At 41.4% G+C, this 26100-nt stretch overlaps 2 protein-coding genes across 8 annotated transcripts in view; both read left to right on the top strand.

Moving 5' to 3' along the window:
- The first annotated feature begins 21 nt into the window (after positions 1–21).
- arhgap24 (Rho GTPase activating protein 24) lies at positions 22–22316 on the top strand. Of its 2 annotated transcripts, XM_085926745.1 has the most exons (10): positions 22–262; positions 3060–3266; positions 6606–6693; positions 16376–16498; positions 18446–18653; positions 18900–19032; positions 19111–19184; positions 19696–19817; positions 19881–21024; positions 21192–22316. In XM_085926745.1, exons 2-10 carry the CDS (start codon positions 3075–3077, stop codon positions 21469–21471), a joined length of 2364 nt encoding a protein of 787 aa, XP_085782871.1. In that variant the 5' UTR covers positions 22–262; positions 3060–3074; the 3' UTR covers positions 21472–22316. The 2 variants fall into 2 exon arrangements, with proteins under 2 accessions (XP_085782871.1, XP_085782873.1); XM_085926747.1 differs by lacking the exons at positions 22–262; positions 3060–3266; positions 6606–6693 and adding an exon at positions 10880–12544.
- Positions 22317–24371: 2055 nt separating this feature from the next.
- The window catches only part of ptpn13 (protein tyrosine phosphatase non-receptor type 13), a 46399-nt gene continuing 44670 nt past the window's right edge, over positions 24372–26100 (top strand). For 5 of the 6 annotated variants that reach the window (XM_085926432.1, XM_085926438.1, XM_085926439.1 and 2 more), the window contains exon 1: positions 24658–24932. The gene's annotated coding sequence lies outside the window, so the exon portion shown is untranslated. Of the gene's footprint in view, positions 24388–24657; positions 24933–26100 lie in introns of those variants that run through there. The other variant, XM_085926433.1, reaches the window with a different exon arrangement.

Consider the following 26100-nt stretch of genomic DNA (forward strand, 5'->3'; position numbering starts at 1 on the left):
GCATGTGTGTGTGCATGTGTGCACGTGTGTGTGTGTGTGTGTGTGAGCTCCTCCTCTTGGAGCGAGACTCTTTCAGCATGCACACATTGTGAGAGTTGAACTTGTGGCCACATTTCTCCACACAGTGAGTCGGGGCAGCGACACAGTAAGATTGAACGTCATCTCCCATTTCTTCCTCCTCCTCCTCGTCTTGTTGTTGACAAGGGCTGTCATTCCACACTGGATTTATCTCGGAGAGCAACACCTGGTTGATTATCTGAAGGTGAGTGATATGCTCTGTTTTTTTTGTTGACGAGTACTTGGTGGTTGTGTGTCTCCTCCTTTTTATGTGTGGGAATAAAAAAAAGGTCAACATTTCATTAAGCTACCTTGCAGAGACGTTTTTTTTTAGTGACAGAAGGGTCTACTGTGGCTGCAGTTTGCAGACTGCACTGCCTCACACTCATGTAGAACTGCTAAAAGGTTTTAAATTTCTCTTGTACGTGCACATTTTTTTTTTAATCAAACTATATTTCTTAGTATATCCACTTGTTGCTTGGAAAGAATTTGCAGGGGATTTTTTTATTTATTTATTTGCAGGGCATACTCATTTGTTCCAAATAAATTCATTTTGTTTGTCCTCTAAATTAAATTTGATTTAATGATCAAATATTGTCTATAAATATAGGAATGCATGTTTTTTTTTAATATATTTAAAAAAAATATTTTGAAAAAATTGTAGTCTAGAAGAGGCAAATTATGGACAATATTTTATATTTGGTATTTTTATTTTATTTTTTTATTTTTGCCCTCTCATATATCTACAATGCACGTTTCTAGACAATCCAATTGTGTCACACTGGACATCTTCTGGCTTTTTGTAGTCCATTCAATGCACCAGTGGATGAAAGTGCACAAATTCCCATCACATAGCTTTTATTTACAGGATTTGTTGCAAGGCTCCAATAGTCCCCCTTCCACCTGGCATCTTCATGGAAAAAGAAAGGCACATGTCCCCCCTAGTGCCCGGAATATGTTTGCAGTAGTCACATCACAAGCTGTGCTGCTGGAAAGCTGCAGGATCAGGTTGCCTGTGTCAGCTGCCGTACTCTGCTGTTCCCAGATCATTTGGTAGTTTGCAAGCTACTTCCTGATTTGAAGCACTACCAATTTGATTCAAAAAGCAAAAGAGAGTAATGATTGCATTATCGCCAAAGGCTGCATTGTAGACGACGAATGGGGACCGAGCACATGTGATCCATCACAGACGCGAACGTTTATTCCTTTCAAGACGTTATGAGTCTTCACATCGCGTGCGCTGCTTGCAATCATGCAGTGACGTCACAGCGTGGGTAGTCGTGACTGATCTCGGACCAACACGATAAATCCATAATTTGTTCTCCCATCAGACGTTAAATCATGCAATTGTACTTAATGTGCTGACCAAGGTGAAAAATCTGTTCTGGTGTTATTTCTGCGACACTTCCACATGAAGTCAGTTCCTCTTTCACATCCGCTGAGAAGCAGGGCCTTCGCTCCACGCCAGAAGGAGCAAACTGTTCTCCAAGCTTTGCAGCTTTGGTAACCGGGGTTATATTTGTCTTTAACACATGTGGGTCACGGGGGCCCCACCGTGCAAGACTCAAAAGGGGGAGGAGAGATATTTGCAGCACTGACAAGCAATATGACGTCCATGTTTTCTGTACAATTTTGCTGTTGGGTGACCTGGAGCCAAATTTGGATTATAATGTTGAGTTCAAAATATTTGATTTAATTAACATCTTTTTTTTAGATGTTTTAATTTTATTGATGATTAAGTCATTATATACAGCCAATGGGCAATCATTAAAGATTAGAATATTGAAAATAAGATTTAATTATTTTAATATTACATGGTATTTCTTTTATATTCATATTTTATAGTATTAAATAATTAATTGTTCATTTTTATATTATACAATTTCATGTGAATAAAGTCTTAGATTGAGGACAGCAATATAATGAGTAAAATTATTTTATTACATTTCATGAGGGAAAAGTTGTATTTTACAAAATTAGAATGCGGAAAAAAAAAATCTTAATTTTTCTGAATGAATATGCGTTTTTTTCGGCGAAAGTGCGTCTGGATATAATTCCGCAAACGTCCTTCATACAAACCGACGTTATCTTGTTTTGGACAGCTTGTGCGGGCCTCTTCTTCTTCACACGGCGCCATTTTGGACCGTCAAAAGAGCTCATTGCATTTGACTCACCACAACCGAGTATAGACCAGACAGACTCTTGCCTTTCTGCCACACACAAACTGACTCACAGTCGTCTTCTCTCACGAAACAAGACGCGACGGAAGGGCACCCTGGACGAGGCTAAAATGAGTCCAAATTAGCCCCTTTCAAATTGCACCTTCAACGCCACAGCCGAGAAAAGGCCTTTTTGTATACAACTTTCTCTCCCCACGGCCACTTCCTGTGGTCACACAAAATTCCACGCTTTCATTTAAGTAGCTTTTTCACAAAACCTTGAGCAGTTCAAGCAACAATCGGCATAGTCTCAGCCAAGAGGAAGTCCATGGATCATCCCTCGCATAATTATTCCCAGAATGAAGAATTTTTTTGTTGATATTCCAAAGGGCAAGGAAAAAAATGTTTGTTTCCAGACTTGTAGAAATGGGCTCGAAACATAAAATGCTCTAACATAAACCATGTTTTGCTATTGTCCTAATATTTCAACTTTATTACACACTTGGATTTGGAAATCACCAAAGCAACACTTAACCACACTTTATTATTTTATTTATCTTTTTATTTGCTCCGTTTGGCACATTGCAATTTGTAAGCACCGCTGGGTTGCCGCATCTGGTCGTCATCTGGACCTTGTGGCTTGTTTGGCCTCACACCAAGCCCAGCTCAGTCATAGTCACGGAGGTTTTAATGCTGAGGTCAGCAGATTTTAACCAGGAGTCACTCAGCATTGCAGACCATGTGTTGATGGGTTTAAAATGAACGTGGGACATTCTGAAGTTTCATTCAACTTGAAACGACAATAGACACGTGTCATATTTCATGATTTTGGTCTCTTAACAGGTTTGAGTCGCCGTGATGGACGAGCAGTCCCATGGCAGTTCCCAGAATGGCGGCTTGAAAACCGGCGTGGAGGCCCACCAGGGTGTCATCAGATGCGGCTGGCTCAGGAAGCAAGGTGGTTTCGTCAAGACGTGGCACAGCCGATGGTTTGTTCTGCGAGGGGACCAACTCCTCTATTACAAGGACGAAGAAGAGAGCAAATCTCTGGTAAGTATCGCAACTCATTCATCACAACATTTGACAAATAATGTGCAGGGGAATCCGATAATCGAGTATTGGTCGATTAATCGAGTAATTTGTGAATCATATTGTTTTTGTTGCCCAAAGAATTTCTCAATAAAGTTTAGCTGCTTTCAAATACATGAGAAATATGAGAACATTTTGTGCTAGGGCTTGTCTTTCGAACAATTGTTTGACAGTCAGTGCATAGAATGTGTGCCGAGATTTCAGTGACTCATGCAAACAACAAGGCGACCTCTTTAGTGACTGTAACCAGGCAGCTGCTACCCGTGAGCATGCAAAGACTGGACTAAACAAAAAACCCAGACAGACACATTTTTGGTTCTCATGACAAAGCAAAATGTAGACTTCAATTCTAATTCTTTCCACGTGTTTAGTTAAACAACAATCTTGTTCTTTTTTTTTTAAACATGTGTCCTTTCCTGAAATAGATTTTTCCAGTACTTTCAATGCATCGTTTACTTATTTGCAAATCACGCTTATTGCGCAGTGAGGGAAAGTTAGCTAGCTAACGTGACTGTCCAAAGGTTTAACACGTTCATGTTAGCACAAAATACAAAATGAACGGCTTATCATTAATGTTAAGTAGGATGCTTAGTCAAATTTTGCTAGCAAGCAGCGGTTCCCAGTCATTATGTTATGCTAGTCAGTTCTTGGCTAATGGATTAGGCATTCGCTTGACAGATGCAGCTTTGACATAATGTTGTGTTTTGGTTTGGAGTCATGACCTTTATTTAAACAATGACGAGCAGACTATGTACCGAAGCATCTTAGGGAATCACTGGCGGCATTTAGGTATTTGACAATAACAACTGGCGAAAAGCCATTGTCGCCTTCAAGAGGTCGTGTTGTGTCCCGCGCGTTTGGGCAGCCAAACCTCTCCGAGCAACGTGTGGAATCCCAAGAATGGCAGCCCGATGGAAGCGCGAGGTCACTAGCATGCGTAGGGTAACGGCACGTGTGGGCTTAGCGTCGACATGCTATCTTGCCTGCCCTCACTCGTCCACTGAGTCGCGCGTCACTCGCACTCGGATTTCACCGCACGCAGACTATAAACAATAGTGGCATTCATTAGCCGCCGTGATCATTGCATATAAATCTCATCGTCGTAAATCTGTGCCAGTGAATTACAGTATTGTTCAGAAATGTGCTCCAAGTTATTATGTATTTTGATGGAAAAGATAACACAAATGAAGTCTCATGTAATGACGAGCTTTAGTACGACCTTGACATTTCGCCCTTGCTAAATGCACTTCTGTTTTCAGTTGTAACGCACAATAAAATGTTAACGCCGCCCTTTGACCTTGGGCGCTATCGTCATCAGCGAACATAGCTCCCATTAGCACAACCGCGGCGTGTATTACATGTATGACATCATCATTCACATCGCAGTCGGCAGAAGTGCGCAGATTTAAAAACACTATTTCCGCATTATTCTTCACACGTAGCCCAATTACAAACTGTCAGTGGGTCTGCGTGTTCTACAACCGATGAACGGAAAAGGCCAGCAGCTTCCTTCGTGTTCTGTTTTCTAAATCACGTTTATGACTTCAGGTAGGAGCTGCTGGACAGCTGTGGGAATTTTAAGGAATGTGCACAAGTGACTTGCACAGAGCTTTCAGAGTACCTTTTGAACAGTTGTACACACACACACACACACACACACACACACACACACACACACACACACACACACACACACACACACACACACACACACACACACACACACACACACACACACACACAGTATATATATATATATATATATAAACTTGGGATGTCCTGGGTTGATCTTTCAAGGAAGTACATCCATAAAAGCATAAACTCAAAAGAGCACTTTGGGCTTAATGACTTTTTTTTTTCTCCTATAATTTTAACAAGGTTACTGAGACACAGAGAGACATGCCGCACTCAAGCGTCCAATGAGTTCTCGTTAAGTCCATCAAAGACGTGGTTTTTGGGAAGGGCAAAGCCACTGCAAGGTTTTTTTTTACAGTCCACAGTGGATAGAAGTTATTGGGCCAGGACGAAATCTTTACTGTGTTTTGAGTTCAGTTGTAATTTTTCGACCACAATATTTTTGACGACTACTTTGCCAGTGACTGTTGAAAAGAGGGATTTAGGGAAAAACAAGAACTCACTGACATCTCAAGAGCTCCCACTGGGTTTGACTTCCTGACTCTGTAAGACTACTGAAGCTGGACGCCAGTAATTAGCAGATACCAAAAAAAAAAAGGGCTTAGTGGTGGTTATCAACTAGTCAGTGGCTAATGACCAATGACTTGCAGTTCAACAACTCTGTTCCTGTTTATGACCTGAATTAAAAAAAAAAACTTGGCGGGATTGATTAGCTTGCATCCTGAATATCATATATCTCAAGAAGGAACATCTCCTGGAGTGTGTATAACAATAGCCGTGCTGAAAGTCAATATGTAGCTATTACAAAATTCCTGACTTGACATTTTTTGTTCTATTTTCTGTAAATCTGGTTTTGGTGCAAACATGTTCACAAATTCTTCAGAATATTTCAGGAAATGGAATGAGATAATTCATACATTCCCATCACTCGGCTTTGGCAGAGTTCTGCCTTCAACTGTCCACGCGTTATGAAAACAGAACATCCCTAGCAAAGTTTCGCCTCCTTGTGTTTGTATTTTGGGGACATTGTCATTACAGCATTCCCCTTCTAAACCATTCTTCCAACATAGCAACAATATACAGACGTTTAAAAAAAATGGTTGGTCTTTGCGGTCCGGCTTGAGCACTGCAAACAAAAGGCCACCACGGGAGATGTCAGTGGGCGTTGTGGTTGAAAAGTATGGAGCAACCAGTACCAAAAGCCACACCCCCCAAAAAGCATCTTGTTTCCTGCCTGGTAAAAGTGCCACCACGATAAAAGTCCAATACAAAAAACATCAGCTCGTTTTTATAGACGACAGCCACATGAAACATCCCGGTTCTGTCCCATTTTTTTTTACAACCTTTTTGCTCTGAAATCACCTCGTCTGGGGCCTCAGGTTGGGTTTCCACTACGTCTCTGTTGTCACAGTTACGGCCCATTAAAGTGTCCAGAACCAGGACTCCCCTCTGATCTTGTTAATATTGTCACTGACCCACAGCTTGGCTTCATTATCATGAACCTTGCTAATGACCTCTATCGATTTTGGCACCCCCGGGGTCTTTTAAAACTCACACGTCAGTCCAAATGACCGTAAAGTAGGTCAAAACTTGAATTCTGATTGTTTGGGCTGAAAACACTCACAGCGTGGGATTGAAATGTTCCGTTTTGTTCTTCTTCCACAGGGAGCCATTTTCCTACCTGGCAACAAAGTCTTAGAGCATCCAAGCAGCGGTGATGAAGCGGGAAAATATCTCTTTGAGGTCATTCCAGGTAGGGAAAAAAACATTCCAAGTCATTTTATTGAATTTATGAAAAAAGTCATTTTAATGGAGTTTACTGACGAATGAAGGCCAAGGCTCATTTTGTTTCCAAGCGGTGCCATAATGGAGAACATGGAATACATACGTCACGGTCAATTGTCCCGATGCTTTCAACGCAGCACGGTGGGAGAAGTAAATGTCAAGTGTTAAACTTCACATCCCTGTCTCAGTATTGCGGAATTTCCTTACAAATAACTTGCGGCTAACCTCTGTTAGGGTTCTGATGCTACCTGAAAAGTAAAACAAAAATGGCCAGGTTGACTTTGTCTATCATTTTGGTATATGAAATGCAAAAATGCCAGGTCAACTTTATTCCTTCGATCCAATGCTGGTGTTTTATTAATATAGAGTAATCATACAACAGTCAGACCTATGCTAGCTTTTTACGCTAGCTGTTACAACATCCCTCGCGCTCTGGTTCTGTTTTGCCAATTCCCTGACACACAGCAACACTTTGACAAGAATTTCTAAAGTAATATTATGGTTGCTATATTTAGCTCCATGAGAAAATATTGTATATGTTAAGTGTATATTGTCTTCTTGTACTTTGAAGCTTTAAAAAACCAACAAAAAAAGAGATAATTGGGGGTGCGTTTTAAGAGTGTTTATGCTTCATTGGTCAGAGAAGTAAAACTTCACGAGGCCACACCCAGTGTCATTTCGGAATTAGGCTGAGTATGGCCCAATACTGCAGTCAGAAACATGTTGGTTTTTTTCAACAAGTGTGAGGCCAACTGAGTTTATACTGTGGTTAAAAAAGAAGTCTTCAGTCTCACTTCCTTCTTTCCAGAAAGTGTGTTCTTTCTATCCTGTTTTGGAATCAATATCACTGGTGAAAGCTCCAATGAACAAATTTGGTCAAATCTCTATTATTGATCAGTTCCCATATGTTGATCAATCTAATGTATTGAAAGTGACGTAATCTCTTTGACAATGGATTTTGCAAAGATGCAGGGTTTTTTTTGGGGCAAGGATTCCCAATAACATGGGCTTCGTCTTTCAACTTCATATCTGAACCTGTTAAAGCTTGAACATTAGTCCAAAACATTTCCACTGCACAGTACCACCTTGACTCAGCTTTACTTGTTTTGGCTTGGAACAGTTAGTTTTGTTTGGAATGGTGTGAAGGAGATGTGCCAACATACAATAGAGGAGAACGAGAACTCTGGTGTTTATTTCTCAGGAAGGCGATTCAGTTGATCTGAGAGGAGACTGCTGACCATAATGCTGGTAGTGTCTAGGCTAGGCTAACATTAGCATGTGTGGGTTATGTTTGTCATTACTAGCCAGCTAGCTTTAATGACATCAAACCTGCTCGACCCTTGAGTCAGAAGCAATGTTTGATGATTAAAAAGAGCAGTAACTGGTTTAGACATAAAAAAGCATCATTAGCTGCCATGTGTCGTCTTTGTCATTTTTTTTTTTTTTTAATATATGATGATTGAAGGCTTGTTTTCCGTTGCCTCCCCACATTCAGGTCCTCGTCGCTCAGCAAATTACCGCGACTGTTTACGCCATTTGGGAAACACGTCTTGTTATGAGGAACTGAATAAAGAAGTCTCAGAGAAGCAGGAATGAAAGGAAAAAGCACAACACATTTATTCCACTGCTTTGCTGCCGTGCAGAACACAGAACGGGAAGTGATGAGGGCGGGAGTGAGGCTGGGGGATATGTTGATGACTTTCCGAGAAGAAGGGAGAAAGTCGTACAGAGATGTCTGTTGTCTCGCAGTTTGATGTCGCCCTAGGCTGGAATCGCTGCATTTTTTATATTTGACTCTTATAGCAAAGTTTTGTCAAAGTTCCCCAAATTCACCTGCGCTCGCTTGTTTCCTCGCCCCCCTGTGTATGCTCCTCTCATCTTTCCTCATCTTCTCCCTGCATCTGGCTACGTGTTTAATGTGCGGAGTTCAAGGCAGGAGAACGTGGTTACAAGGGAAGCAAATATTTAGACTACAATCCCATTTCAGCCTTGATCCCGCCAATAACTGTCTGCGGGGCACCGATGCAACCGTGACATTCTAGTCGTGTTGAAACAAGCTAGCCAGATGTTGAGCTAAAGAAGGAAAACATGAGAAACGCATAGTATGCATACTGCACTTTTTCATGTTACATCGGATCGGAAGATTTTGAATAGATATGCTGCTTTTGCTTTGTTCTGCGTAAAAGGCAAAGTTACTTTAATGGCAGATCTTTGCAGGATGAAAGAGGCTTGACTTTCCCACATATTTTAATGCCGCATTGGAACATCTCACTGATGAGGCTTGTAGTCTTATCTGGTTCATCCATTCAGGAATGTCAGGTATCTGTGAGCAGGCAGTCTTCTTATTGCGACATATTGTGACTCCCCCTCATAATGGAGGGATGGATGGATGGATGGACTTGGTTGTTTTATTTCACACTTCCATCCATCCATCCATCCATCCATCCATCCATCCATCCATCCATCCATCCATCCATCCATCCATCCATCCATCCATCCATCCATTTTCTGGACTGCTTTGTCCCCACGGGGTTGCAGGCTATCCCAGCCGTCATCGGGCAGTAGGCGGGGGACACCCTGAACTGGTTGCCAGCCAATCGCAGGGCATACAGAGACGAACAACCATTCGCACTCACACCTAGGGACAATTTGGAGTGCTCAGTTGGCCTCCCAAGCATGTTTTTGGGATGTGGGAGGAAACCGGAGTGCCCGCAGAAAACCCACGCGGACATGGGGAGAACATGCAAACTCCACACAGGGAGGGCCGGAGGTGGAATCGAACCAGCACCCTCCTTCCTAACTGTGAGGCGGACGTGCTACCCAGTGCACCTCCGAGCCGCCCTCAAGTATGAGGGACATTCAAAATTAAATTATCCAAAAGAACCAATTCTCACTTATCAAGGTCTCCAAAAAGATGTGAGTCATTAGCACAGGAAGCATTCCCTGCTGCGTTGTCCCTGCGGCTTGATGACAAAAGTCCAAAGGTCTTGGCTGTGGTCTGAGTTCACCGTGTCACAAACGCCCCCCCTCCACTTCATTCCTTTCCCATTCCTCGATGCGAGAGGACTTTGTGGGTCACATTGCCGTGCGTAGGCGAGCAATAAAATCTGTTTACGGGGAGAGGTTGGAAAGTCTCTCCTGAGTTTTCGTTCCAATTTATAAGTCAGTTCAAGTATGTAAGCCTCGTTTTCTAAGAGCTTTGCTTGTGCAGGAATGACATGATAGAGAAGAGGGATAAGTAAAGCCGAGGGTGCCCTCTTGTGGACATTTTGGGTATTCCATTTCAGCCTTTAGGCAAAGCAAATGAAAGCATAAATCACAGAGCATTTCCTGCATTTTATACACAGTTGCTGTACAAAATACGCTTCTATATAAAATACACAATATCAAACAGTAGAAACTACACTGTCTTTAAATGTGAGGACATTTTTACATTTTCACAACTATACCGATGAGGTTTGATGTTTTAATTACGTAAGCATTCTCCCTTCGTAATAAAATGTGTGTGGTTCAGATTATAGATTGAAGCGCCACTAAAGTAATCAATCAAGTCTATCAATTACTCTGCCACTGACGTTTCAGTGTCACACCACGTGTGGATGAATAAATAAGTCACTCTAAATGTCTTACACACCCCCACTGAATTTTGTCAACATGATTGAAACCTGAGGTAAGCATAAATGGGACTTTAATTGCAATGACATTTTGCATTTTACATGCAATCATTATAAAAGTATAAAATTAACAAACAATTATTTGTGTACAAATCAGTCAATTTCATTATAATAATACTATGTACTGTTTTTTTAATTAGTATTAATTATCTATATTTTAAATATGGTACATTTTATAAATAGATTTTATTTTCATGCTTATTTTGGTATTGGTCTTGTTCTATATTAGATTATAGATATTTTATTTGTATTGTTTTTATTATTTTATGATATCTTAAATATATACATTTAAGAACAAATCTAAAATGGCTCATAATAATAATAATAATCATAATAATAATGTAAATTACAAAGTAGATACAGATACACATAAAACAAAGTAGTCAAAACCATTGAAATTTGGTTTCACCACAGTGATAATTAATAATTGCATGCCTTGCCAGCATTCCAAGCGACTTTAATGATGTCATACATGCATGCAGTACACAAGCAGTATGCGAGTTAGTGAGCTGCTACATGTTTTCTTGCGTGATGAACTGATTTAATTAGCATTCCTGCAGGGTGTCGTAAATCTGCAAGGCTGAGTTGTGAAAGTGATTTTTTTGGATATGCATGTGAAGTGTGTGTGGTGCACGTGTGAAATTTACAAGCCGGAAAGACACCGCCATATCTGGCAGCAACGGTTTTGTAACTCCAGCCGCTACTAATTAAGAAGGCGGACACGTGGCTTCAAGCTAACCTCACCTCGCATCATGTAGAATTATATGCTATCATATTTTGTGCATTTACAAAAGCACATTCTTTTTTATTTCTTGTTTTTTATTGTATTATTGTTTGCATTTTTAATTTCTTTTTTTTCTTATTTTTTATTTTATTTTATTTTTTTAATTTACTGTATTTTTTTTTGTTTTGTTTTATGATTCCTGCTTTCAGTGTAACAAAAAATGTCTCAGGTCAACACAATACGGTCGAGGGGGAAAAAAAAAATATTTCCTCCCATCCGTGTTCCGAGTGCATCTTCCTGTGTGTCGTGTGAGAAAGTGGCTTCCCTGGGAAGAAATGCTCGACGGGAAGTCCAGCTGGCTTACATAACATCCAAATTGAAGGGTTCACCATTTGACAGTCAGACTCACTGTCACTGCATATCTCTGAGTACGTATCAGGTTGGCCAGGTCACATTTTCGGGATATTTGTCCAACACTTGAATGTTTACACCGACAATACATAAACTGATCCCGTTGCGTAAATATTTAGACGTCTCCCTGTTTCCGTTATATGTCAGAATGCCGATAAGTTATTACGATGGATTAATGTTTTGTCAGTGTTTGGTTGTGAGTTTTGTTTATTATGTTGTCATGCAGCTCCCATTCACGGAGGAGGTTTGTCCTCTACTATATAAATGAAATGGTCCTGGAAGGACAAAATTAAAAGGGACCATTGAGGAGATTGAAAAGGGGCTAAGTGGGTCAGCAAGAACCTTCCTGGGTGAGCAAGAAAGCCCAATTTCTTACCCCGTCTTGGCCTACCAGTAGCAGCGGCGGCAGCAGGCTCGGAAAGCCCGCATGTCTGTATTTATAGAGCTCTGTGGATGAGTCATTTGGCCAAGCTCCTGCTCCTGGTCTGCCAGTTTTACAGGTCTCCACTTTGGGGAGGGCTGCTTGATTTACGAGGCGACTCCCTCCCCGCAGCCCTCGTTCCCGCCCTCCCCTCGCCTGCACCGGCTTCCAGCCTCCCCACCCCTCTTAACTTCCCTCAGAGACGAGCAACCGCCGCTCTCCCGAGGGGGGGGGAAAACAAAAAAAAAAGTTTCTGGGAAGAAAACGACTTCCTGAGCAGAAGGCAGACTACCCCGGGCCTGACCTCGCGTCAGCCGAACGCTGCAATGCAGTTTCTTCCACCATCCGTCGGGCTCGTACGTAAAGCAGGAGCTGTATGAAGACGTCAAGTTGCAAAGAAAGGAAGGGGGACACGAGGCGTGATCGGGCAAAGAAGCACCAGTGTTGTAGTAGAGACAGAAGACGGCGGATCTATTTGTGGCCAGGGATAGGAACCGATGAAGACGTGGGGCCGGTGGGCCGGGGGGCAACCACAGCAGCGACGGGGCTGGTCTACTCCTGTGGCCCATGGACCTTAACTCCAATCCAGGTTTGTCTATGAGTGATGTCTGCAGACAGGTTAACATTCAGCCGGGACTGTTTTATAGCTCATATAATTAGACTTTGGACTATTTAAAGTGACAAGTAGACGGATGAGCGGAAAGAATCCAGTCATATGTGAGGTTACTTTACCGACAAATGATTGTAGACTTTGCCTCCTACTCTATCAAGTGTGTCACGTTCGGAAAAATTGTTGAATTCCATATCCGTTGCAGCACGTGAGCATCCGATATTCCTGCAGCGGACATCTGCAAAACATGTACTGTGGAAATATTTCTATTGTCAGTGGAATTTCCTCCTCCGTGCAATCCGACAGTTCTGATACATTAAATTTAGAACAACAAGTGCGTCCAGCTGGTGTTTTTTTTTTTTTTTTGTTTGCTTGCTTTATGGAAGAGAACCATGAAAAGCAACGACTCCAAAATTCCATATCTTGGTTGATAGCACGTTTTCCAAACCAATCTACAAACCACATGATTGTGTGCGCAGCATGAACATCAAGGGGCTAAGTCAAGTGCCCTGAGGCTCTCCTTTATTGAATGGAGGTGTGAATTTTCTCCACTCTTGTTTGTGAAGTCTGTCAGTCAGATCTGTTTGTTCTGTATCTTAAAATAACATCAAGAGGAGCTGCTCATCACAACACTTTGCAATTATAAGCTCCTAAACCACACATGCGGCTTAAATGCCACTCGAGCGTGTTTGTAGTCCAAGTGTGCAGCTTTAAGAAGTTGCGCCCAAGGGCTAAAAATCCAACCTTAGTTTTAAAAAAAACAACAACATCCAGCTAGCTCATGTGTCATTTTGCATGTTCAGATAGATAAGAGTTTACACTAAAACATTCCAATACTATTAAAAAAATTTATTTGTTAAATTCTGTACTTTATTTTTCCAAACATACGTGATAGCTGCTACCTCCATTTGACTAGTTGGGAGATACAGACAGGACATAAAAGCTACAAAAAGTAAACGCCCCCAACGTGACATAAAAAAATGCCGTCCGTGCCAAAAACCGCCACTGAATGTCTGCATTCATCACCCGACGGTGACCCATTTTTTTTTTCCTGCTCTGATCCAACCGGCGCCGCTTTGCTCGGCTTTGTCAAAGACAACAAAACAAGGATGTGGAGCCACGCCGGCGGCGGTACAGACACGGACGGCTCTCTAGCCAAAGTTTGATTCTCACGTGTAAAAAAAAAAATTAAAAAAAATGATGGCGCAACACACACACACGGGTCGAATCCACCTGCTCTGCTCTAATCCACGTCAGTCGCTATGTGGCAAAATGAAGTTATGGAGCCTGCTGAGTAACAAACGTCAGATTTATCTCTCTTTCCATCACAATAATGTCCCTTCTTGACAGGGCCTTCAGTACCTAAAATCAATCCAGTAGATGAAAATTCGGACTTACCGCTCCTGTCACATCGCCAGACTAAAGTCATTACTCAACAAAACTGTGAAATTGATAATACATACTTCCTCCTTTTTTTTTTTTTTTTTACTGCTAATCTTTTACTTTCCCACGAGGGGGGAACTCAACCAGTGTGCTGAAATGCAACAATTTGTCACAATAAATCAGAAGGTTGTGGGACCTTTTCTTTAAAATAAAAAAAAAAAAAAGGTTCAAAGGAATTCTCCCCCCCCGTAAAAAGGCTCAGACTACCAATTTTTGGTATGCAGGTGTGCATCTGGCCTCGGGTTGTTATCAGTGCTGAAAGGTGATATTAGCAAGTATTACTTAGTGCTCCACGACTCTTCTCACGGGTTGATGTTTTTTTTTTTTTTTGTCAAATTAACACAAAGAGAAGGCTTTTTAAAAAAAAAAAGACAAAATAATATCAAGCAAGCTTTTTAAGTGTCTGGTCATTTGATTCCTTCGCAAGCTTCCGTCCAGACAGTTCCTATTGCTGAAGTGGCGCTTATATAATAGTGTATTTACAGCAGCCTTGGCAGAACACACACACACTCACACACACACAGTCTGTTTTTTGCCCGGCGTGAAAACAGAATGGAGGCTGACCACCCTTGAACGTGATGACCCCCCCTCACCCCCTCCCACCTGGACTGTCCCAGCAGCTGCAAAAGTAGGAAAACCACCATAGTAGATTTCAAGCCTGGATATCATGTTTTCCAGAAAAGATAATTATAACGTTTTTTGTTTTTTTGGGGGCACCATGATTGCATCTTCGCCCTTTAGACGGAGTCAGTCAAGCAGACCCCCCTTGTTGTTACTCATTGAGCATCAGATGGTAATGGATAGCCATTGTAGCTCTATGGGGGTCTGTGTTCTCCGGCAGCCAGCGTCTTTAGGGACTTGGGTAATGTTGCCTCGATAGCGACCATGTCGAACATTGATACCACCCACCTGGGGGGGGGGGGTCTCGTATTAGATGAGAAGAAATGTCCCATTGAGTGGAGACACCCAGAAGCAATAATAAGCAAGCATCCTCAAGTTAAAAAGTTTTTTATTCAACAGATCGACGGATCATTGAATGAAACATGGGAAAGCGAATAGATGACACCATAACGTTGAAGCGTTTGTTTGGAGAAGCATTATGGTGTGAATGGGCCTCCTCTGTTTGCTTATGGGGTTGCGGCTGAGATCTTCCCATTGTGCTAAAGAGAGGCGTGTGTGTTTGTGTGTGTGTGTGTTCGCTCACCAACCCCCTCTGCAAACCTCACCTCCTTGCCTTTCTCTTTCGCACCCTCTCAGATGTGCTCATTCCCCAGTTCGGAGCCGCCGTCCTCAAGTTAAGAATTCTCCAAAAATACATTTTTTTTTTTTTTTCTTTGGTAAGCCTCACCGGATGATGGAAATGGTACAGCATCCGAGCGTTCATAGTTTGCCTTTGTATGGATTGTCTCAGTTACTATCTTCGCCATCAGGTAATGTTAGTTGTGTCATATTATTTTACTTTATTTTTTCTTTTTTAAACAGGTTAGCTGAAATCAAAAGAGTTTAAATTCAAGCACTTTATAATGTCGGATGCTTTGGTTGTTTGTATTGACAGGTGCTGTAATGTATTTTTTAAGTCCCTTTGGTTCAGAAAATCGCAATTCTAATAGTAACGTTCCCCTCATTCTTTTATGGATATTATTATTGTTTTGTTTCTTGGCAAACATTCACAGGCTGAGTTCAGCCAAATGTTTTGGGCTAGCAACATAACCATTTATCAGTCTCCTTGTTTTTTGGGATGCCATAATTTATTCTCCATTTTTGTATGATTGCCAATGTTGTAGTGCTGTGGGAACGCTCATGACTATATTTGTGTTAGATTCTAAAATAATCTTTTTCTGTTTATGGGATGGCATAACATGTTATACTTTTTAGTCACTTTGTCTTCAAATGTGTTTAACATTTGCCAAAATTGTTTTGTTTTTGTTCGATTTTGACATTTTTCTTTCGTCATGTCAAGGAGTAAGAAAGTCCACTTACTAAAATTAATTAATCCTACATTATTAGTCTGCAGACTTGTTCACAATTCAATAAAAAGCAAAACAGTTTTTTTTTTATCTCAATCAAAGTTTAAGAGTGTTTGTTTTGGATTAAAAAAGCTTAGACTTGGAACATATGAACATCTGCACGTCAGGTAGGATGCATTGTGCTTGTCAAAGTAATGGGTTACTTTTATTATTGAAAAAAAAGTGCAGTTAGGAATTTTTTTTTCAAGCAGGTAACATTGTTTTGGTACACATACAGTACCATGCACAGCTAGCATGGGCAGTTGCTGATTTCTAATGGTACCATTGAAAGTTATATTGTTTTTTCAATGGGATTTCAATGTTCTAATCATATACTATGGTCTACTGTTTTTGACAACAGGGGGAGACAGAGAGCGGATGACAACCAACCATGAGACCTACCTCCTTATGGCCAGCACCCAGAATGACATGGAGGATTGGGTGAAGACCATCCGCAGGGTCATATGGGCGCCTTTTGGTGGAGGTCAGTATGCAGATACCCAGTTGGCAATCTTTACTCTAAACAGCTAACGACTGAGAGAAAATAAAAACAAAGTTGGTTGAGAACTTAGCTATCGAGCATGGCATTTGAACAAGGGTGTGTAGACTTTTGAAATCCACCGTACAGTAGGTTTCCCTGGCCTGGATTGAATGGATGCGTGCAAGCATAGATAATGTTGGGGGTTTTTAACTTTGGTGTGTCCACGGGGTGCTTGTTATGGGGCACACGTGCCGCGTGCGTAGGCGGACCTCCGTGAATACGAGACCGCGTTGGCCCCTCAGTTTGAGCTTTGACGTCTATCGCAGTTGACTGCTCTTGAAAGGGACGAGCCATTTGTCAAAGATGCCACTCGAAATGTGGCCTTTCTCTGCCAACCCCCTCTCTGTATACACACACACACACACACACACACGTTTGGGGCCTTTGACATTGTGCTGCAGCAGCAGATTGAGGCCCAACTGGCTGCTTCGGGTGCGATCGGGAACGGGCGATAACGGGGCTTGGCCGTCATGTCGTGTTGAATTCCCCCGGGCCAGCTCGTGGTCTGAATTTAGACTTTCTGGGATGTGCTGCCGTGGCCTCTCCTTGTGGATCCTTCCAGATTTACTGCACGGTAATTAGCGGTCGGCTTGTCCTTTGGGAACGTTCGCATGTTAACTTTGAACATAAGGCTTTTTTGCTCGGTGGTGTTTGTGGAACTCGCCTTCAAATTAAAACACAGCGGTGCCTCGTAATGTAAATTTTAAACTATATGTCGTGCTGTAATAGCGGCCTTTACTCAACTTCAGATGGAGGATGGCTTTTATTTGGACCTAAATTTGGAATAAAAGGAATGAAGAGAGGCAGACAAATAACACATTGTACAGTGGCCTCATTTTAAAGTTTACTCGGTTCACGTACTTCAGATCTTTAAAGCTTGGGCAAGGAACTTGTTTACAACTCTGCACTTTATCTGAGAGACTGTTTATTTGCCTAGTGTTTTGTGTTGACAACTGAGTTAGTTCACATTGGCACTTTGTGAATCGGTCCTATCTGTTGTATCCCAATTGAACAAGAACAACATAGCAACAACCCCAGACTGAACTCCTGTAGGTCAAGACATTGACATTGTAAATAATTATGAATCATTCATTTGTGCCGGGTTCATCTTCACGGACGCACAGGGGCGTCATGTGATTTGTGGGAGATTTTTCGAGACTCATGACTAGAACGTCTGCATCGATGACCTCCTTTTTCTTTTCTGCTCAAAACATTCCTTGCGAATCACTCGGCTGGACCTAAACTCTTTGTAAACAATCTTCCAAATCTGAAAGGATTCTTTTTTTTTTTTTTTCATGAACTTAAAAGATTTTTGTCGGTTAAAATGGTGGAATGCTGGCACTTAAAATCAAGTGCTTCCACTGTGTTGTTTTTCTCGAAATTCCTCAACAAGCGCTTCCTGCTTAAGTTGAGAAAGTGCGTCAACTTCAAGAGGGGTGAGTACAATAACAAGACATCATGTGATGCCGTAATAAAATATTCATTGATGATTTTGTGTCAAATAGAACAAGTTAGACAATTTGAGCCAATAGGCTTTGCTTGAGGAGGATAAAGAGGATAAAGAATATACGCCTGTGATGATTGTTTATTGTCTGTCTACATGTGTTGTTCCACCTTTTGTGTTCAAATTTCAATGACTTAAAGAGGTTTCAAAAATGTTTCATTCATTGTATTTATGACAATTGCCTAATTTTCAGACAGTTCTTGTTCAGTGTTTGGGAAATTCTCACCTTTACGTACAATTATACGACTCCCTGTGATTTCATAATTGAATTGAACTCTGTATTGAATACAAAATGTTGCTGTGGGCATGTCCCATCAGATCAACTTTCAGCTGCATGATTTGTTTGGCACAATTTTTACATTCATCTTTCCGGCATTACGTTGCAGGGATCTTTGGTCAGAAACTGGAGGAGACCGTACGGTACGAGCGTCGCTACGGCAACAAGATGGCGCCCATGCTGGTAGAGCAGTGCGCGGACTTTATTCGTCAGCGGGGGCTTCGTGAGGAAGGTCTTTTCAGACTCCCCGGGCAGGCCAACCTGGTCAAAGAGCTGCAGGAGGCCTTTGACTGCGGAGAGAAGCCCCTCTTTGACTGGTGGGCTTCTTGTCATGTGACCAAAAGTTAACACCTCGCCTTATCTGAGCAACGTCTCTCACACTTGCCGTGATAACCATAAATAGAACAAGTCCCTTGACATATAGAACATACTTTGTGAAATCTATGCATACACGTTAGACTTCCCGAGTGTCTCCAATAGCAGCAGATGGTCGGTCTTTAAAAAGAATCGCCATATCGACATGACCTCTTGGTATCATCCTTCATTCATTCTGTCTTTTGCAGTAACACGGACGTACACACGGTAGCGTCGCTACTCAAGCTCTATCTCCGAGAACTCCCCGAACCCGTCGTCCCTTTTCATAAGTATGACGACTTCCTGGCCTGCACCAAGCTACTCGGCATGGAGGACGACATGGTGGGACGGATGTTCCGAAGGGGTTGTTGTCAGTCAAATGTGGCGACGTGAGGAAGTTGTGCTTTCTGTGATCTGCAGGGTATGAAGGAGCTGAGAAAGCTGGTGGATGGTTTGCCTCCAGTCAACTATAACCTTCTCAGATACATCTGCAGGTAGTCACTATGATGAGAATTGTCTTTGTAGGAATACTATGTTAGTTAGCACTAGATTCCTAAAATTTGAGAAAAAATGTCACAATATTAAAAAACTGAAAATATTTAAATACTAGTATGTTTTGTACTTTTAGAAAAACAAAAATCATAATAATATGTAGGCAAAAAAGAGGAAAAATGGGGCTATTGGTTGTTGTATATTTGATGAGAAAAATAAATATTTTAAAGAGGGAAAACATTTATGATTTTTTTTTCAATTTGGGGTGAAAAAGTTACATTTTGAGAAAAATAACCCTTATATGAGAAAACAGTGGAGTCATTATTTTTGTTGCTGTTAAGAAAAACTCCCGATATTATGAGAAGAAAATCATAATATCCTGAGAATTAGAAATGTAGTGCTAGTAAAGGAAAAAAAAAATCCTAAAATTATACAGAAAAAAGATTACTTTTGTTTTTCCTTCATAGAATGAATGTTAATGTTATACGTTGTATGTTTGCATTGACTTGGCAGATTTCTTGATGAAGTCCAATCATATTCCGGAGTGAATAAAATGAGCGTGCAGAACTTGGCCACAGTGTTTGGACCAAACATCCTCTGGCCAAAATTCAAGGATCCGGTTGCCATCATGGAAGGTTCGTCTTGAAAACTCTCCAGAAGTTTCTGTGGCAAACAGTTGATTGTTCTCGTGTTGGCAGGAACCGTTCTGGTCCAGCAGCTCATGGCGGTTTTGATCGGCCGGCACGACACGCTCTTCCCTCGGGACGAGGATTGTCCCGCCGGCCCGCCGGAGCTCGCCAACAACAACAACGCGGAGTTGCCGAGGCGACCCACGGCCCAAGCGGTGGTGGCGCAGAACGTGGAAAACAACAACATGCAGGCGGGGCACCAGTGCGTCTGGGAGGCGGCGCTCGACTCTCCTTGCCGGCACGAGGACGAGCGAGGCTCCCCGCGCTCCGCCAGCCCTCGGAACATTCCGGGATGCTTCGACAACAACCGAAGCCCGCCGCTCACGATTAAAAAGAACCCCGCGTTCAGTAAAGGGAGCGGTATCGTAACTAATGGCTCTTTCAGCTCCTCGCCGCCCTCTTCGGATCCAATTCTGGACAAGTGTCAGACTTTGATGAGCGGCGGGAGCTTACCAGGGCGCCGCAACGGAACGCTGAAGGGCTCGGGCACAAAAATGGGCACCGGCGGCGTTACGGGGGGCGGGAACGCCAACGGGGTTCTTCGCATGGGAGTCTCTGGCCCCGACGCCGTCTCGGCGGTTCTGAACGGCCGTGGCGGTCTTTGGTTACCAAACGGTTGCGTCACGTTAAGGGAGGCAAACAAAGGTCCACGCGACTGCCCCAACGGGGATCAAACGTGTAACCAGAACCGTTTGTCCACGTACGACAATGTGCACCTGAACCATCAGAACCTCCAGCTGCACAACCACGTGGCCCATGTGGCGTGTCTTAGCAGCAGCTGCGAGGACAAGCAGAGCGTGGACAGCGCTACCTGGTCCACGTCCTCCTGCGAGATCTCCCTGCCGGAAAACTCCACCTCTTGCCGCTCTTCAACCACCACCTGCCCCGAGCAGGACTTCTACGGCTGCCATTACCAGGACATGGACGGCCCCGATCGGGATGGCGGTGGCGGAGGGGAGTCGGGTGGGGACGACGGCAGGGATAGCGGTAGGGAGGCCTCGGGAGTGGACGGCGCGGCGAGGAACGGCAGCGAGCCCGGTAGCAAGTACAGCGGAGGAGGATCGGGAGGTCACAGCGCACTCCATAGCCTGGTGGCCAGTCTCAAGCAGGAGATGCTCAAGCAGAAGTCCGACTATGAGGCCAGGATAAAGAGGTGAGCTAATGCTAATGCTAACTATTAATATTAGATTGCAAAAAGTAGGCCAATGGGCCAGATTTCCACTTGCTGAGTATAAAATTGTAAATCTATGCTGATCTAGGCTGACTTGAGGCTTCATCTTACCTCTGTCCTATGTTCACCAACCTCTGTCCAATTTCCAGCCTAGAGCAGCGCAACCTGGACCTGGAGTCGGAGATGGTGAGCCTGCACGAAGAACTGGACCAGGAGCGTAAGAAGTACACCATGGCGGAAATCAAGCTTCGCAACGCCGAGCGCGCCAAGGATGACGCCGAGCGTCGCAATCACATGCTGCAGAAGGAGATGGAGCAGTTCTTCTCTACTTTCAGCGACCTCACCGCCACCAGTGGCAACTCTGCCTCCGCTGCCGCCACCGTCGACCCCCGCCGGCCCGATCGCAGCAACCCCATCTGGATACAGTGAAGGTGGGTGGGGCTAAAGACTACAGAGTTTATTGTGATGGTACAGAACGGTATTTAGCGAGGAACTAGTGGAGAGGAACTTCCAGGAGTCTTCGCTTCCGTTAGCATATATAAATGATGACGTCGCCCGGGGTGACGTCCGGGTGAGACTAAATGTAAATAAAACGCTATTTAAATGTTTCAAAGGCTATGTGACACGATACGTACAAAACCATTGGTCCTCAGTTGTCTCTTGTCTTCTGCTCGTGTACATAAAGCAAAAAGTAGGAGGAATGCAGGTTTTGTGTATCAAGAAAAACAAATGCGCTATTTAAATGTACGTATGTAAATGTTCACACTGTATACACGCTTGCACTTACTTCCTCGTGCTTGTCCATGTGCGTCGGGTTCTTGACCAAAAAAAAGAAACAACAGCGAGTTTGTAGCAACGTTATGCGAAATTATTTTGCAGAAAACCAAATACGGTACGAGACCTGCTGCTGGTCATTGCAGGTGCAAAAGATATGTACCGATGCTAGGTGGCTACATGTTAGGATTTCTATGAATTGTACATACTGTATTTCCCTACCACCTAAGAAGAATAATCCCAAAAGTAATAATGGCCTCACTATTTCAACCCTGTTGATAACCAAAACAACAGCACCTATCACCGCATGTCAATTGTCATCTTTGTGCATCCCCCTCACTGGAAGACTTTTTTATTTTAATTGTGAGGCAAAGGACTGGGACTTTTGTGGAACAATCCACACACACACACACACACATAAACACACACACACACACACACACACACACACACACACACACACACACACACACACACACACACACACACACACACACACACACACACAAGATACTTGATACTTAAAGAAGTGATTATACAAATGATGATAATATGATAAATAAATGATGAATAAAAATGCATTGAACAAATGGAAATTGCTGTTTTTAACTCTTCTTTCAATGTTGCCTTGTTGACATTTTCTGTCAAATAAGTGAGAATGTGTATTTTTAACAAAAATATTTTGAGCACAGTACATAGAAAACAATCAGGATGTTAATATTTATTTTATGTTAACATTTATTCTAATCTATCCAAATAAATTAGCTCTAATATTTATTATAATTTATTTTTGTATTTACTTTATGCCTTATTTATTTCTATATATATATAGTATTTGATGTGTTTTTAACTTTATAATCGCTGATGTATTATCACGAGTAATAATAATAATATGAAAATAAAACAACTTTTGTTTTTCATGAGACAGCAAGGTTATTTGCAAAAAAAACTCAACAGAGAAGACCACACATTCCAAGATCAAAGCTTTTGTTTATTTTCAATCACATACATTACGTACTATTGTTTTGTTTTTATACATACACAGTTCCTTTAAAATGTGTTTGGAGTAACAGCTCTCATTTTAATCTCACTCTTTCGGTCTCTTTTTTTGAAATGTTGATCTTTTTGCAATAGTTTCACAATTTTATTTGCCCAAAGCTTTTGCAATCATCAGCGGGAATCATTTTTTTCATTTACTGTCAACCCAACAGAATGCTTGATGAAAAGATAAGAAAATCAAAGAAGGAAAATGGGAGAACATCACCTGATTCAGATGACCTGTACATCGTATGTCGTCAACTCTTAGTCAAGACACGTCGACTGCCCTGCGTCTACTTTTATTGCATTCTTGGATTGTTGTTATTTACAATATGACAACAAAACAAGCATGTGTCCAAAATGTTTTTAGGTGACAAATGAATAAATGAGAAGATCCCTTGTGAGAAAAATGAGGATTTGTCGCTGCTTTAAATCAGGGCTGGGGAACCTCAGATGGTTTATTTTGTTTTTACATTTTCGGGACTGACTAGATCACGTGATCCCACCGGGCTGTACATGGGCCGCAAGCCGTAGGTTCCGCACCCCTGATCTCTTTGCTTTCATTCTACATTTCAGTGTGACTAAACATGTCAACTTTTTTTTTTGGACAGACACATGCTCACACATGCACACACACACATACAAATGTGACATCTCATTGTCATTCCTAATGAAAGAAAAATCAACACAGGATTTATAGAAAGTTGCATTTTCTATTCCGATTGTGTTGACTTGCTGGTTTATTTCTCTCACACACACTCACACACGCGCATACACACACCCGAATCCTACAGAGATGACTAATGATTTGCTTCTACGTTTACATTCAGTGCCGACAAGCCAGCAAGGATCCAAAATGTCATCTTGTATGTACATTTTGTGTGCTGTTGTTGCCCAAAAAGATTTCAATATAAAGTCAGTGACATAAAAAAAATTAACATCATTTTTTTAATGAATAAATGTGAATTCATTAGAGATTAGTGTTTACATTTGAAATGTAATTCGAAATTCTGACTGAATTTAGTCATGTTTTATTTTTTATTATTAATTTATAATTGTCTTTGTGTGGAATATATTTTTAGAATATTACTTATCTTTAATTATGTATATTTTTATTGCTTTTTATTATATTCTTCTCATTTTTTAAATTTATTATTTCAATGACTTTATATATTTTTTCCCTTTTGGCCCAGAAAAAAAAAACCTACAACATTGATTAGTTTTGACAAGGTGAAATTTTTACATTCAGGGTGGGGGATGATCCATAAAATGGAAAGACACAGTGTTAAGTGTGTAATAGTTTTTAAAATCTTCCATAATGTGCAACAACAAAAATGACCCTCAGAGAAATGTGGGTGTTGGGGAATCCTCGTCATAATGGTGTCACCCTGTTTAAAGAGAGTCGCCGCGACCGACCGGGCCCTGAACTCAACACCGAGCTGTAATGTAGCTTATTCTGGAGACAGCACCCTCTAGCAGGTCTTTTGAGGTACTGCAGGTTTACGTCAATATGGACTTTCTAAAAAGGAGTTGGTAAGTCTATGACCATTTTACTTCATTTACCTTGATTAAGACAGCAAATATCGAACGTTTTAAAGTAAAAATTGGGGTGGGGGGTACAGTAGTTGTTGAGCCATGCCATGAGGTGAGTGATGAAGAACAGAAATGTTTTTACTAGCTGTTAAATCAAACTTCATTCCTCACGTTTGCTAGTTTTAAGGCAAAAATACGTCATGTGTTGCTGTGCAATGTAAAACACTATAGTCGAACTATTTGCCACCACCAAAAGGCACTCGCCATTAACCTTTCAAAAGAAATGTGTTCTCGAGGATATCATGCTGTCTAATAGTATTGGGCCAATATTACATGTTTTTTTTTTTAGCAATAATATAACGAACATTTATTAATACAGAGCAGAAAATGCGTCATAATAGTTTTTATGTATAGCAAGCTGCCTCCTGGTTTATGGGGTTGCTAATCGGCTAGCAGTGGTGACACTTAACTGGTTACCAGGAGGAAATATTGATATTGATCCAGTTCGAAATCGCAGAGGTCTCCCACGTTATTATCAATTAGAGGTAAGACAAAATATCGAAATTCCGACATATATTACATTGTTGTTCTTCAAGGTAACGTATCAATTAGCCAAGGAATACAATATTTCTCACTATGTCAATTAGAAGTGGGTCAAAATATCGATACGCCAATATTGTCATCTTACACGATTCAGTATTGATCATTCTTTGTTTTGGCGATCGTGATTGTTGTTTTAGTAAATATCTTTACTGTGTCTGTATGCTTATCCAAATGTATTTTTCGTTTTACATAACATTAACGCTTTGAAAAGGGCACTAATTAGTGTAAAGCAATTGGTATTCCAAGATTGTTTTGCACAGTAAACAACATGAAACGTGAGAATCAAAGCACTGCTGTGGCAGTTATCACTGCTCACCTTTTTACTCCAATAAATGACATGCAATGTGGTGATAGGCTCTTTTGGTGGAAATTGACTCACATCATCTAGCAGGCTCAAATGAAAGGAACGTTACAGCAAAAGCACTCTTGAACAGCAATGTTAGCCCCAGTTGACCACATCAGACCTTCAATAACATCTGTTATTGTGTTAGTGGATGTGAGACAGCCGGATTAAGCATACATTTTTGCAAATGTGGATTGAAATCATGCACAAGTGCAGCAACTGGCAAGAGCAATTCAGGTTACAAGGTGCATCAATAGTCCGAAATGATAAATTTTAAAAAATCATACATTCCAAAAGTGTCATTCTATGTTAATTAAATTACATTTATTTTAAATGTTTTATTTTACTTTATTTTATTACTCTTAATCATTTTTGTCAACCCTTTATAAACCCCAGTTGTTTAATTATTTGTTGGATTTTTATTAATTAATGTTTTTTTTTTTTAATTTGTTGACATTTTTATTTTAATATAAAAGAAGAATTGGTATTCAAACAAAAGGCTATTGCGCGCCACAGGTTGACATGAAGTAATACTTTTTTTAGAGTAATAAAATAAAGTAAAATACAAACTAAAAAAATGGTGACATTTTACCAAAATAAAACAAATCAAGAAGCTTCCAGCATACTGGCCGTTAGTCCCACTCCATGTGTCCTTCGGCTGTACACAATTACATTATTTACATGACATGGTGTGTTTATAAACACGAAACACAGCCACACATTTTAAGGGTTGTTTTAGATCAAACTACAGCAGAGAGGTCACATGA

The sequence above is a fragment of the Syngnathus leptorhynchus genome, chromosome 12, assembly GCF_054491065.1.
Source record: "Syngnathus leptorhynchus isolate UIUO chromosome 12, UIUO_Slep, whole genome shotgun sequence".
Lineage (NCBI taxonomy): Eukaryota > Metazoa > Chordata > Actinopteri > Syngnathiformes > Syngnathidae > Syngnathus > Syngnathus leptorhynchus.

Excerpts from the sequence above, each read along its gene's own strand:
- arhgap24 (XM_085926745.1), top strand. The coding sequence starts at position 3,075 with ATGGACGAGCAGTCCCATGGCAGTTCCCAGAATGGCGGCTTGAAAACC. Across the intron at positions 6,694-16,375 it reads TCTCTTTGAGGTCATTCCAG|GGGGAGACAGAGAGCGGATG; the intron begins GTAGGGAAAAAA and ends TTTTGACAACAG. Across the intron at positions 19,033-19,110 it reads TCGGCATGGAGGACGACATG|GGTATGAAGGAGCTGAGAAA; the intron begins GTGGGACGGATG and ends TGTGATCTGCAG.